This window comes from Morone saxatilis, unplaced genomic scaffold, assembly GCF_004916995.1.
Source record: "Morone saxatilis isolate NCDOM2014 unplaced genomic scaffold, NCSU_SB_2.0 Contig10, whole genome shotgun sequence".
Lineage (NCBI taxonomy): Eukaryota > Metazoa > Chordata > Actinopteri > Moronidae > Morone > Morone saxatilis.
This window is the reverse complement of record NW_023339652.1, coordinates 18,004,512-18,019,918: the sequence shown is the minus strand read 5'-3', so window position 1 is coordinate 18,019,918 and position 15,407 is coordinate 18,004,512. Positions and strand designations below refer to the sequence as shown.

Below are 15,407 nucleotides of genomic sequence, written 5' to 3'. Positions count from 1 at the left end.
TAGCCTTAATTAGAATAAAGTCAGTGACTGCTGCTAAGATCCAGTTGTGTCAGTGTTAACCCTGTGCGACCAGGAAATCTGTGCACACGCACACACACACACACACACACACAAGAGTTGCATTCATGTGTACCAGAAGCTAAATCAAAAAAAGCTTGCTAGTGGAGCACAGCAGGGAGGGGTTTTTCTGTGCCATATTTTGAGGATGATCAAGAATTCTGCAGCGCTGTCAAAACATGTCAAATTAGTCTGAGGGAGAGCAGCATGTTAATTCACCAGAAGAATGAAAAAAAACTGTCTCTGAAAGTTGGCCTGTTTCTCCACCTGTGTGCCCTAGGCCATCCTTCCATGTATGTGGGTCATTGACTCTTGACAGTCACACACCTTTCAGCTGAGACAGTTTGGCTCGAGGAGGCGCCACGGCATAGACAGTACAACACGTGGCTTCATCTGTCACGGTGAAGGCTTGCTATGCTTTAATTGTGCTCTCTTTGGACTTTTGCTGTTGTCCGTGACTGCCTCTCCAAGCAGTCTCCTGAAAATGTCTCCTTTCATTTCAAAAAGGGTTTGACTGTTTCCCTGTTTTGTCTTTCTCAAGGGTTTTTGTCTGTTGCTATCTCTTCCCTCCTCTTTACAACATATTATATCATGCTGTCTTTCAAAAGGACAGTTAACAGTCACTGACTTTGCTTTCACATTGTAAGGTCAACTTAACATTTTTAATTAGATGAACTTAAAGGCATGCTGCATGTCATCGCCTCTCTAAACATTTTAAGTTAGTTCCATTTAAAAGCATTTTATGCAAATTAAATTTATAGACATTTAAGCTACATCAAACTTGATTTTTTTTTTAGATAGTTTAACTTTTTTTTCAAATTAAAACATTTTAAGTAGTTCTAAAAACATTTTAAAGCTTGGTCAACATACGGCTGTTTGTGACATTGACTAAAGTAAAAAGAAAAGATAAAAGAAAGTGTATCGTCAGTTTTGCTTTCCAGTTCCTTTCTTTAACTTTTTAAAACTTTTTCATTTTAATTTTTTTGACTTTGTTGACTCATCTTAAGTTCTAGTTATTATGTTTAGACCCATTTCAGAACTTAAAAATCATGGGTTCTTGTGACATGAGATGATGAGCGATTGAACAGCCTAGAAATCAGGCCATAAATTAACATAGTAATTGTACAAGGGTTGAAACTCTCAGCTTTCATCTCAAGTCACAAGAAAACATGATTATAGGTTCTGAAATGGGTCTAAAAATGATATCTAGAACTTGGCTACTTGACTTGAAATTCAAACACATAATCACTGACAGCTGGTATCGAATGTCTGGTCAGATTCATAATCTTAGAATCTAGTTATTCTTGCCAATTTTATACCAAAAAATTGAAACAAAAAACTTTATTGAGAGGCTGGCTGCCTGAGGTAAAAGAACATTTAACTTTGTTGTGGGATTGTAAAGAATACCCAGCCTTATACTGCAGCACTGTCAAGTGAGTCTTTCACGGTTAATGGTACCAGTAATTGGGGGAGAGTGTGTACTTTTTGCTACTTCTACTTCCACTCACAATCAAACATGAATAGCAACTACATGTTAAGCTAATTGGCTTGGTTTTCTGCAGTGTCTTTGTAGATTAAGAGGCATTCTCACTGGGTGTAAGTGGCCAAAGAGTATTAATCTTAATCAAGGGTGAATTCAACTTTGTACGATTCCACATATCACCCAAACTAATGTGTCAAGACAGGCTGAAAGCGGGGCTGCAAATCAACTCAACCCTTTCAGTGTTTACAGTTGATGTGGTGATTTTTCACTGGCCTTTACTTTCCCCTCTGCAACTCTCTGCTTGATAACATCCTCCAGCCTCCAGAATGCTCGTTACTGCTGCAGCACCAGCTTCACTTGGCCTAGATATGTCAGCCGAAAAAACATCTTCCACCAGCTGGTGTCATTCGTATGCAGGACAAATTATTACAAAGCTCGCAGAGACACTGTGAGAGGGAGACAGGGAGACGGGGAGCCAGAGACAGGAAACTAATGATGGAGGAGGAACGGATTCCACCGCTGTAGAGTGAATTTCCTGCAGTGCTTCATGACCAAGGAGCCACAGAGTGAGAATACACACAAACACCAGTAAAGAAAGCCACTGTTGACAGTCCACATCCCTCCACCACAGGACAGCTCCTCTGTGCTTGGCTGCTCTTTGTTGTACTGCACATACACTCACGCAGGGATGAGGAAAAGAAGCATTACAACACAGAAGCTGCAATAGAACACACAGGGAATACCAACTCAGAGGGGAGGAAAGAGGCCAGTGTAGTGATTGCGTAAGTAAGACACCATGTACACAATTTGGAGAATGAAAGAGGTACTGGCCAATGGACAACACTAACTTTTTGGATTTCACTAAGCCCTAAACTCCTTTCCGTCTCTGCAGCATAGTTAAAATACCAAACCAAGGGTTCTGTAAGCTCCTAAACTCAAGTTTATACCTTTTCTGACTTTCAACTCAGCGATTGGTTTCTGGTCCATTTAATTAGCAGACTCTCACACTGTGCTTTAAGTCTTGTTGCGTGGTAATGCAATTCAAGGGCAGATGACTTCAAAACTCTGAAACCTGCATTACCCTGTAAAGGAAACAAAGGTAGTATGGCTTCCATTTCCCTGTTATAGATTAAGATAGTATACTTTATCCTACCTTAAAGGCAGCCAGTGGTTTACATGTCCTTGTTACAAAAACACAAAGGTAATAATACTTTTTTTCTACTGTACCTCCAAGGCAGCCATTGATTTCCATTACTTTGTGACAAAAATGTCAATTTAATTTTCCCCACCTTTATGGCAGCCATTGGTTTCCATGTCCTTGATTCAAAACAATAAGGTAGTGTACTTTTGTCTACTGTATCTTTAAGGCAGCCATTGACTTCCATTACCTTCTAATGGAAATTAAGGCAGTATGTTTACTTACCTTCAAGGCAGCCATTCCATTAATTCTCCAATACCAAAAACCTTAATTACCTCACCATTGAAATTAAGGACGTACAATTTTTCCTACCATTGTACTCTATTACTTTATAATGGAAATGAAGGCACAGCACCACTGGTAGTTCCAGAGACAAAAATACTGCACCAACCAACAGTGTGGTGCAAGACCCTAGTTTTTCCACTGTAATGTGAATATCTTACCTAAATGCTAACATCAGGATGCTAACATGCTCACAATTGTTTTAAAGGTAAGAAGGAGTAAAGAAAGACAGAATAACAAGAACTCAGAAAAATGTTACGTGACGTTTTATGATTTTCTTAAATTAGTTCTGAAAACTGTTACAAAAACAAAATCTAGGGACAAACGGAAAGACAAAAAAAATTGCTTCTCCCGGAATCCCTTCTCCATTTTACATTTCATATGGGTGATGTCGTAGCCAAAGGCCACAAGTCTTTTACCTCTGACCTTCTCATCCATCAGCAGTCTGTATACAAGGCACCCGGACAGAAATGGGGCTCTTCTTGTTCCTCATAGGCTCTCGCTTCATGAGATGATAAAAAGTGTTAACTATAGAGGGACAAAGACAAGCGTTTACAGTACGTACAAACACACACTCTGATGTGTTTTTATTTCTTACAGTTTCTCAGACACACACACACGCAAACACAGTTACTTAGTCACAGACCAAAGGACTGCACTGTACAAGAACTTAACAAATTTTGCTGGTCAAGGACATTTATATTTATAATGCAGACCTTTCTCTGGAATCTCACACACAAGCACACACACATTCACACACGCACGCACACGCACACAGGCCAGCGGTCCTGTCCTGGTGATAGGAATATTCCAGTAGGGGCTCTTTACAGTGCACCAGGTCCCAAACTGCTATAATGCCAACCCAGCCCCTGCTACTCCTTCCAGTTCTGATGGCACCCCTGGGACCTGGTTTTGGTGGGATCCATTAAGTCTGATATGGTCTGATCTGGACTGAGATAATTCAGGTTAGACTGAAATCCACTTCAGGTCAGGTCAGACCAGCTCCTCTCTTCTTCATCCCCCTCATCTGGTTCTGCGGTCCGTCTGTCTCCTCAGTGCTCTGAAAACACAACAAGCTTCAGTTCAACACAAAACTAAACAATATGGCACATTTTAAAGGTTTCTGTAGTCATTCTGTTGTTGGAGGTGATTCTACGTGTCTGCTACGGAACAGCATGTGGTTAGCCTAGCTTAGCATAAAGACTGGAAGCCGGGGGAAACAGCTGGCTGGCTCTGTCGAGAAGTAGACAAGCTCTGTGTGAGCAACTCTTTACGTTTTGTGACATACATGTAATGAGTCGTGTATGTAATTCTATTCACTCTGTGAGCGAGTGGGCTGTAACCTATATTCAAACACGGACTACAAGATCAGTCAGCACTGTTTGTTCAAGATTTGAGCTCACAAACTGTTATCCTATATGCTTTCAAATCGTGATGTCCAAACTTCCGTGCACAAAATCCATCAGGAGGTCGGCTTTGACATTTTTAGTGGCAAAAGCATTCCCGGTGGAAAATTAATTAAAAATTAATTTAATATATTAATTTATGCCCCTGAACCCCCCTATTAGGGTTCAGACTCATGACCTCACTATTTCTAAAAGCTTGGCAAACACAAATGTACAGATGTCAATCTGCAATTTTACTTTGAGTTATTATGAGCTGAAACTATTATATATTAGATAAGAATGGTTTATCCATCCACCTAGTACTTATTTTACAGCGTGGGTTGCCAGATTTGGTTGGGGAGGACAGGTTCAGGATGAGCAACCTTTCTGGGACAACGAACAGTGTTGTAAAGGCTACTAGTTCAGGTAGAGCAACACTACACTTTTATTGAAAGTAGAAACGTACACAGCAAGCTCTTTGGAATAAGGAGCTCCATGAATTGAAAATGGACAGGATGAAACATGTAAATTGGTGAGCTGTTGGTAGGTGAATTTGTTTGACAGAGCCTAGCTAGCCGTTTCCCCCCCCCGCTCTCAGTCCGATATCCAGCTCTGTCCTTACCTATAAATATTCTAAATAGTTTTTCAATATAGATTTTGATCTAAATCAAAGGTTTAATGGAGTGTCATATGCTGTCCAGATAAAGCCCTCTCACTTGACAGTTTTTGTGAATTTAAGTTTTTTGGTCAGTTAAGGTTGCAGAGATTATGCTTTTATTCTGAAGGATCTGAACCAGAGGTGTTACGGTTGTTGCTCATTGTGGGACATAAGCAACATATTTTTTCAGATAACACAGTAATTTTTGTTTTCCCCCTTATGTATATCCCTTCTGGGTCTCTGTAGTTTGGACAGACTTTGCTGTCTGTCCACTGGTTCTCATGCTGTGTTCCAGAAAGTGTGTCAGAAAGTTGGAAATCTCCACTTACTATGAAAACTGTGACAGAACAACCCTTCAGGCCAATGTTCCAATTAAGAAACATCTCTAACAGAATTAATTAACATTTTCTCACATCCCTCTCACTTCTCTTTGCTGTCTGTATTTTACTATCTATAGAGGCAACTCCCACCACTGGCCCTTGGCGGCGGTGCTCCTCCTCTGCTGCGAGATGCTGTAGATCTCCTGCAGCTGTTTCTTCTGGTCGTCGCTGAGCGGAGCCGTCAAGCACTGGTACCAGGCAGCGTCAGTGTTCTGGACCCCTGACAAGCACACGTAGGGCCAAAGAGAATGGTTAGAGTGTGGAGGTGTTTTCATACAGCTGCAGTAGAGGTGAAGAGATTCATTTACCAAGCAAAAATACTTAACATACTAACCCTAACCCTAACCCCTAACCCCTTCTTAAATGTGAGGAAGTGCTGCTTTTCTGTTTTATATCATAGTTAACTGAAAGGGCTGTGCATGGGTAGAGAAAGGTATTCTTACATTAGGAGTTGTATACTGTGTGGAGATACTTAAGTGATTCTGTTACTTATAAACAACAGTGTGATTTAGCTAGACCAGGGGACAGGGGATTTCAGAGTCGGACACTGCAGGCAGCCCTTCAGACAAAATCGAAACAGCAGCGGCAGTGTAAATAAAACCTTTTCCGCAAGTGGGGCGTGTACTTTTGAATGGTGACTTACGGAGGAGGGCGGAGGTGAAGAAGCGATACTCGTCCTCCCCGTTGTCGTAGTCCAGGGGTGTGCTGTACTCCTCCAGCGGCGTTCCCTCAAAGCCCTCATCATCCCAGTAGTCGTCTTCGTCTTCGTCGTCGTCATCGCCGCCCTGCCCTGACGGCATGCTGGACTGCTCCTGCATGGCGTTGCGGTTCTCGTTAACTTCATCTTCATCACTGGGAATCTCCTCTGCCCATATGGAAAATAATAGACACATTAGGATCTAAGGTTTCACAGTGCCGATTCTCTCTGGCCACTTTTGAACATATACAGAGAGGGAAACTCTACCTGGACACACAGAACCACATGACACAGTTTTTCTTATAGATTCCAGGAGAAAACTCTATTTCAATAAGTGATTTTAAGAGCTAAAGGATATAAATTAAAATCTGACGTTGGTATCCTGAACTTTCTGCTCATTCGTGCTGAAAGTCCACTCATAAACGTATTACATAAATTATGAATTAGGTATCTACAGCAAAATTCACAATAAATTCACAAAAAACTTACGGAGTTGCTGTAGCGGGCCGGGTTCGAATCCGACCTGCAGCCCTTTGCTGCGTGTCATCCCCTCTCTCTCTACCCACCTTCCCTGTCTATCTACAGCTGTCACTGTCCAATAAAGCCAATAAAAGGCCAAAAAAATAACTTTAAAAAAAAAAAGGAAATGCATGTTCGTCAGTGAGTTCGACGTCGCTATCATTCATAAAAAATGCATCTACAAAGCGTACATTTTTTTAACAGCAGATCAGTTTGAAATATTGCAGGGAGTAATGGAACAAAGAGGAGTGTGTTAACAGTTGCACACCTCCATCATCTCAGCAAGGTAACTTGCTGAGATGGCTGAGATGACTGGCTACTTCACTCACTGTTCACAGACTCATGCCGTGTGCAGAATAAAATCAAATCATGGTTGCTCACAGAATGGAAAAATAACAATTACTGCCTGACTTTTTTATTAAAATGACAATAGCTGGTTTAGCTGCCCCTAAAATTATGTGACCTGCAGTATCAAACTGCATTGAACTACAGGTGTACAAATGCGTTAAACGGTTAAACTGTGTTTTGTCTTTTTGTCTTCCTGAGGTTAAAATAGTTTGTAGCAAAACATGGATGTAGAGTTGGTGGCAGCTTTCTGAAGGCATGTTTTTCAGCTTGATACACCACTTGCCACCGCCTTGGCAACATCTGGATATAGTTCATAGCTATAGATCACCACAGCTGATACTCACGGTACCAGTGTGAATATTACTTGCATAAACATTAAGCTATCAAACAATATATTGATGACGAATCATTCAATTGATACTTTGCTGCTTAGGCGATTTAAGCAGTTTAGAACTCGATCAAGCAGGCGGCGCAGTGGGCTTTAAGAGGTTTTATACATCCAAAGAACTTCTATAAAATCCAGACCAGGCCTCTATATGAGACCTTCTTTTATTATTTTAAACCTGTAGCCACACCAGGCTAGTAAAGGAGACCCTGCTTTTAAATTGAGTTTTACTTCGTATTCTTTATTTGTCACTGATGGTTCCTTTAGAGTTTAACTTCTTAATCCTAACTTTTTGTATGCATGAGTTATCTCTTTATTAGACCTTTCATTGTGAACTTATATGAGTTATAACAAATATGTAACAACACTGACTACACTACAGCTTGGAAATTCTGTTACTTGATATTCGCTCCATAACACAGTCCTTTTATATCCTTCCCTCATGACTGAAAGCACATTTCAAACCTGAACACATTCAACTTTCACTGGAAGAAAAAGTAAGCCTTTCTAATAAGTATACACCATTCCAAACCATTTAATGCGGTGAAATCAATGCATTTTAAACACCAGGCCGCAGGAGCAACCCTTAACCGTCACCGTAGCTAATTATCGTAGTTAATTTATCAGTCGGCCCCACAAGCAGTAGACAAGGTTTAGTAATCTAATTCCTTTATGCTAGACTGAAGCAAAGTAGAGCCGGTGGGGGTGAGAAAGTAAATGTGGTGCAGCTAATTTGGGCTCAGGGCTGAATCAAGATTCAAGTAGTGGAAGATCCGATGTTGGCAAAAACAAAATAGAGAATCGCATTTTATCATCATCACTAAGCCAATTTCTTTTCTCTTCTCTGCTGTCTTTTTGTCCTCATTCACTCCACATTAGTTCCTCACTTCTGTCCTTGTCCTGCGCCTCCCTGATCTTTTCTCACCGTTTTGGTCTTCATCCTGGGCCCCTGCGCGGGCCAGCAGGTCCGGCTTGTTGACAAGGCGGGAGGCGTAGAGGTGTTTGAGGCTCAGGAACAGGAGCAGGATGGAGGGGACGATCTGGGCGGCGACTCCCTCTAGCACTGCTGGCCGGCTGGGCAGCTCCATCAGCACACTCAGGCCGATGATACACATCTTACGGTCATGGAGCCTGGGGAGTGGACCAAAGAAACTCATGTCAGTGTGTTAAGTACAGAGTAGAATTCGGGATGTGGTTAGCCTAGCTTAGCATAAAGATTGGAAGCAGGGGAGGGGAACAGTTAGCTTGGCTCTGCCCTACATTCAAAACCCCCTCTACAGGTCACTAGTTAAATGGTAACTTCTGTATTTTTCACCCTGGACTTTATTTCCCATGTTTTTTTGTCTAAAAGCCTAATTGAGACAAGATTGTTTAAAATCAGTTCAGTTTTGAGCGAGAGGGCTGCAGCTGAGGAACTGTAATCCTTAAAGGGCAACTGTGCACCATCGTGAAAGTGCACTAACAGTGCTTGATTTTGCCACTGACAGGCTCAGATGGTGTCTAACAACCTCATGGATTTTTGTTTCATCAGAAACAGCTGTTATATCGCTCAATTAAAAGCCACCAGACATCATTGACAAAAAGAGTCTTTTTACCTCAAAGATCACCATAAGATTCAAACGACAGAAACTAAATGAAACTCAACAAAACCATCTTTCTTAGTCTTTACACTGTTCCAACAATCACCAACTATAGTTCGGCCAAGAAAAAAAAACTTTAATTCACCAAGTTAGATGTGAAAATATTCCAGCTGTTTCTCCTCTCTGATGGCCGACCACTCTCTCGCTCCACTGTAAGATTTCAGTATCTCCAGCTGTAGTGTGTGTTGCCAAATATGGTCAGTGCTCACAGCACTACTCTGGGAACTACCCTTGAAACCTGTTTTACAGTTCTGTTTGTGTAACATATTAATTAGACACTTCAGATGTGTTGGTAGATGTTGATCTTTGGTTGGAGCCAGGCTAGCTGTTTCCCTCTGCTTCCAGTCTTTATGCTAAGCTAGGATAACCATTTCCTGACTCTAGTCTTAGAATATAAATTTGTTCATTTTGTAAAACGTTGACTATTCCGTTAAACCTGAAAATCTAGGACAAGATTACAACTTTGTTGCGGTAATTACAGTATAGTTGAATGATCAGACTGCACGTGAACATAATGAATGTGTATTCTAAAAAGACCTTCTTGTTGGGAGGCAACAACAACCACCGATAGTGACCGTGCTCCAACTACACAGTAGCCTTAACATTGATAACGAATTAAATGTGTAATGTGCTTGCTGTAAGAACTTTGCGGACCTACAAAGCCTTTTTGCCTCTTTTAGCTCATTGTTTTGGATTATCCTTTTTGCGTGGTTCAGTCTCAGCTGTTATAGGGCATCTTATACGGTCACACAGGTGCCAAACAACCACAAATACCACAACCTGCGGACATCTACTCTGCAGTTCCTCTCTACTCTGTGTAGCCCTTTAGCCTCTGTTAGCTCCTTGTTTTGGTTTTCTGGTTACAAACAACAGGAGCCTCTCCCTCACCCCAGGAAGAACTCGGTGTCGTTCATCCACTGGTTGATGAAGTGGGCAGTGATGGGCTGTGGGTTGTGCTGGAAGTGCATGTTGTCCAGCGTGTGGATGAGCAGGGCTGGGTTGTAGTACAGAGCAGCAATGACCACCTGCAGGCACATGGTCCTCAGCTCGCTGGACTTCACCCCCCTCATCAAACGCTCCAGAACGGCCTCCACAAACAGTGGGATGCACTGCAGATAGGAAACAGAGCAATCAGCCTGCTGTTTCTCCTATGGTTAAAATTTTGGAGGGACAAACCATGGAGAAAACTTTTGATGTGCAACAGTCTCACTGACCTCCATCTTCATGTAACACAAAGCCAGGTTACAGATTTCAGAGTCTGATTCTAGTCACTGCAACTTTAGCCAAGTATAAAAGGTTTGTCTTTGCTTGCATTAAGAACGAATTAAAAAATTCAATTATGAGCAACAATGAGCTTGCCTCCATGTCATTTTGTTAGGATAAGTTTTCCAAGCAAAGTGACCTGCTGACTAATATTACTACTTATTATTTGATATCAAAAGTAATTAGTTGTTACATTACTATATTCCTTAAGCTGAATAGAATACTTAAAACTTAACAAATGCGTTTTACCTTTTTCCCAAAATAGACTACTCGAGATGGTAAGAAATTGCTGGCTGCTGAAAGGCTGACACTAAACTGTATTAATGGCTGTAAAAGTTAAATAATATTAATAATCTTTAAAAGGTGACAGATTTTAAGGTTTATTAATAAGCTATCGCTTTACTATATTGATGGCTTTAATTTGTATGAAGTAAGTGAAAGATCATTTTAGTTGGAAAAGTAGAAAAGAGTTATTGTGAATGGGACTGAAAAGTTGAATACATCACATAAGGTTTGAATGTAGTTTTCAACCGAATGATTAGAGATAAGTTGTAGAAATAAGTTTGAATACCTGGAAAAGTGGTAGAGGGATTAAGAATGTAAACCGTAGTGTAATCTCAGAGTTACATTGCATTGCTTTACATATGACTATGAGCTAAGATGAACAGCTGGGTTTAATATGTATAAGATGAATGACTATTCTAGTTGGAAAAGTGAGAAGTCTAGTTACTATGAATGGGAGTGAACAGTTGAATAAATGTCATAATGTATTCAAGATGTGGAACATTATATGTTTAAATTGAGTTTAAAGCTTCACAAATACTTGAAAATGTGTTGCTGTGTGTGTCTGCCTGCCTTGCTGTCTGCTGCTGTTAATTAGCTCGTCTATCAGCTGTGCGCTCCCAACTCTAATTAAAGGTTGCCATGGTGATCTGCTTTGACTCCTGGCTCAGATATTCCATTTCAGAGGTTTTAGCTGAGGTGCACCTCTCATGATTCTGCTCCTAGCTCCTAGACCATAACTCCTATCACCTAAATGGGGATATTTAGAGAAATAAGAAAACCTGCTGAGCACAGTGTGTGAGAGTTTTGTGGTATAGGATCAAAAATGTGACCACAACAGCAGTCCAGTCAGGAGAAGAAGCCGTTTCTGCTTCACCACTGAAATTTCTGCTCTCAGCTTCTCAACATGGGAATAAATGCGGCAGTGGGTTGGCACTCCTGTTTTTTGTGTGTGATTGTATAAAAAGTATGAAAGATATGAAAAAGCTGAATTAATGTGAGAAAGTGCCATTTGTCATGAAGGTTTGAATGAAGTTTCTACGATGAAAAACGTGGAAGGATATACAGTCAAGCCCGAAATTATTCATACCCCTGGGATATTTTGACTTAAAGTTACTTTTATTCAACCAGCAAGTTTTTTCTTGATTGGAAATGACACAGGCGTCTCCCAGAAGATAAGACGATGTACAAGAGGCATCATTGTGGAAAAAAGTATTTCTCAGCTTTTTACATTTGAATAAAAGTGGCATGTCCAAAATTATTCATATCCTTCTCAATAATCAATAGAAAAGCCTTTATTGGCTATTACAGCAATCACATTGCTTCCTATATTGCTGACCAGCTTTTTGCATGTCTCCACTGGTATTTTTGTCCATTCATCTTTAGTGATGAGCGTAAACACTTTCAGGTTGGAGGGTCTCCTTGACATCAACCTGATCGTTAGCTTCCTCCACAGAATCTCAATTGGATTGGAGAAGTCAGGACTCTGGCTGGGCCACTGCAAAACATTAATGTTTTTGTCCACTAACCATTTCTTCACCACTTTTGCTTGTTGCCTGGGTGTTTGGACTGCTTCTGCTTGAGACGGTTGCCACCAGCAGAGCCCGAGATTCACCAGGGATGGGCCCGTTGGTGGTGGATCGCTTGGGATTCTTTTTCACTTCTGTCCACTATCCTCGCTGGCCAGACAGGGGTCAGCTTTTGGCTTCCGACCACGCTGCCTCTGAGTTCCTCCCAACAGTGCGGAAACGTCTCGTATTTGTTGAAATAATTTACTTATGCGGACTGTAGCCACTAGAAGCTTTGAAAAACATTTAGCATATGGCCTTACTAGCCCTTTCCTGACTTGTGACGTTTTCCTTTATGCTGTCATCTCTTCTATATGTGTCTCTCCCCTTATGTGTGTAGTTCTTTGTTTTGAGGCCTATGACTGTCTTCTATATCTCTATTTAACTCAGTTATTTTCTTTCTGTTTTCCTGAGTGATTAAAAACAGCTTTTCCCAATGAATCAGCGGTTTTATTTTTTTTAGTATACTTTGAGAACAGCATGTGACTATTTGAATATATTTTATATATATAGGACTAGTGACAGTTTGCAAGGTATGAATGAATTGTTGGGACATGGCCCTTATTTATTTATGTTTTTCTATTATTATGCCTCTTGTACATCGTTTTATTTTTTGGGAGAAGCCTGGATGTCATTTGCCATCAAAAACCAGAACTTTTTTGTTGTTCTTTTCTGCGTGGTTGAATAAAGTAACTTTAAGTAAAGTTGCAGGGTATGTATAATTTCTGGTTTTTTTTTTTTTTTATTTTTTTTTTATTTTTTTTTGCATCGAAGACAAGAAATCTGTATATTGAAAGGCAGGATTATTCGTTCAATGGATAAACAGTCTCTGGTTTGTTTTTGTTTTGTTTATTTTATTTTTGTTTTTTTGCAGATTTGTTGATTATTCTTTTTTGTTTCGCATTATTGATTCTTTTATTTGTTCTTTGATAGATTTTTTTATTTTTGTTATTCTGTTTTTTTTTTTTTTTATTAGGTTTTATTCTCTATTTTTATTGTCCTTTTTGTTTTTGTGGTGAGTGGATCGGGGTGGTGGAGGCGCGAGAGAGTCAGAGTGTGGGGAGTGTGTGGTGGTGTGCGGGGGGGGGGTGGTGGTAGGGTGCGTGGATGGCGTGGAGAGATTGTAGGGTGGCGTGGGGTGGTGGCGGTGGGCGCGTGTGTGTGTGGTGTTGGGGGTGAGAGTGGAGAGGCGGTGCGGTGGAGTGATGGGGTGGAGTGTGAGAGTGCTAAGTATGATAGCTGTTTGTATGGTGAGATCCGGATGTGCTGTGTGGGGTGGCGCGGTTGGTTATCTTGTGTGTGGTGCCTCAAAGAGATAGTTGCTCTGTGTATAAGAGCGTGAGAGGAAAGCCCTGTCATGTGTGGTAGTTGAGTTGGGAGATGGTGGGTGTGTAGTGTGGGAAGGGAGCGAGCGGATCAGATAAGCATACCAGCAGGTGATCTTGTCTGTTCGGTCACAAATACGAGATGTGAGATGAGAACCAGAGGAAAAATAGAACGACAGGAAGTGTGCTTGGAACTTTTACACGCAGGAGCATGGAGATCTGGCGGGTAGCGTCGGTATTCTATAGAAAGCGTTAGGATTGTGGAGGCGGGATTGGTATATGGAATCAGAGCATTGATGGATTGTCAAAGTATGCGAGATTTTGTTTTTTGAATGCATAATATAAATTCACCGTATGCGTGAGAAACACAACAAGTAGTTTTAGTCAGCCAGTAATCATCTACTACCCTGGCGCAAATTTTGATTAATAAGCGTGACTGTTATTCAATCCGGCGAGAGTTGTGCGGTGCTGTTGCACTGGATGAGATGGCACAGGGCGTGGTGTCTCAAAAGAGTAATAAGACGGATGTACGAAGGAGGGGCGATCCCATTGTGGGATAAAAATAGTGGTATGCTCGAGCGGCCTTGGTTGGGTTATATTTGAACACGTAGAATGGGGGTCATGTCTATCTTATCACTGGTCGGGTTGATACCTCTTTTGCAGAAGCTTGTACACTCCGGATTTCCTTCGTTTCGTGTACGCTGGATATAAGTTCCAGCTATACCATCCATAATTAGTCCAAGCTGTCTAATGTAGGTATTAATTACCCTGATTGTCATTAGTGGGAAACAGCTTTTTAATCAACGTCAACAAGGTTGAAAACAGAAGCTCTTGCAGTGGTTGTGGACGCTCAGGCCTAAGACAAAGTGTCACTGTTGAGATTGCGGCTGCGCTTTGTGGCTGTACAGAGCGTAGAAGGCCTTCATAAGGTCATTTCTTTAAATGTTTTCATTTCTTAGTGGTCAGTGCAACATGTAATTTATTAAAAATACACGACGTCCGCACTGTTGGAATTCTGCAGGAGAGTTGGGTCGGAAGCCAAAAGGTTCCCCCTGTTTGCTGGTCCAGCGAGGGATAGGTGAGGAAGTGAAAAGAACCCACAGACTCCACCAAGGCCATGGCCTGGTGAATCTGGGGCTCTGCTGGTGGGCGAGCACGTACCAAGGCCAACAGTCCAAACACAGTCCAAAGAGTGGTTGAAGACAACGTGGGTATGAGCGGACAAAAACATGAACATGTTTGCAGTGTGTCCCCAGCCAGAGTCTGACTTGCAATTCACAATTGAAAATTGTGGGAGGAGCTAAAGATCAGGAGATTGATTGACAAGGGCGATTGACGCCCCTCCGTGAACCTGAAAGAGGTGAGGAGCCGTCACTCGGGTAAGAGAATGAGATGGAGCAAGAGAAGTACCCGAGGGGTGGAGACATGCAAGAAAGGCTGCGTCGCCAGGCAATTTGTGTGAGGAGCGCATGTGTGCTGTAGATAAGCCGAATAAAGGGCTTGTTTCCTAATTGGATTATTTGAGAAGAGGGTAGTGCAATACATTTTTTGGACGAGTGCCAGGCTTTTTGTTTGAGGAATCGGTAAATTAAAGAGCGCCGATGGAGGAAAATTTGGTCCACCCCCAGTTGATGGAGCCTGCGTTGTAGGTATCGTCTTATCTCTGGAGTGACCGCGCTGGTGTCATTTTCCAATCAAGAAAACAAACGGGTTTGGGCTAGGTTGAGGGGGATACGGGAAGGCGTAACTGGTTTAAGGTCGCAAATGAATCTGGCCGCAGTGCGGGTATGAAAATTTCGGCGTGTGACCAGTGCCCCACATGATCTTAATTACTTAAAACAGGGATGACATCATGAAGAATAGGGACCCTTATTTTATAGTTTGCCTGATTTAATTTTTATGTCAATAGAGAGTGGATTAATAAACAAAAGTATTAC

At 41.5% G+C, this 15,407-nt stretch overlaps 1 protein-coding gene across 1 annotated transcript in view; it reads right to left on the bottom strand.

Annotated features, from left to right (window-relative positions):
- Nucleotides 1-3,264: 3,264 nt before the first annotated feature.
- LOC118340574 (importin-8-like) overlaps nt 3,265-15,407 on the bottom strand; it is a gene marked incomplete in the record, with an annotated part of 16,702 nt that continues 4,559 nt past the window's right edge. The window contains 5 exon segments of the mRNA XM_035678634.1: nt 3,265-4,080; nt 5,534-5,663; nt 6,087-6,308; nt 8,318-8,523; nt 9,921-10,141. Of these exon segments, the coding sequence (XP_035534527.1) occupies nt 4,080; nt 5,534-5,663; nt 6,087-6,308; nt 8,318-8,523; nt 9,921-10,141 (780 nt within the window).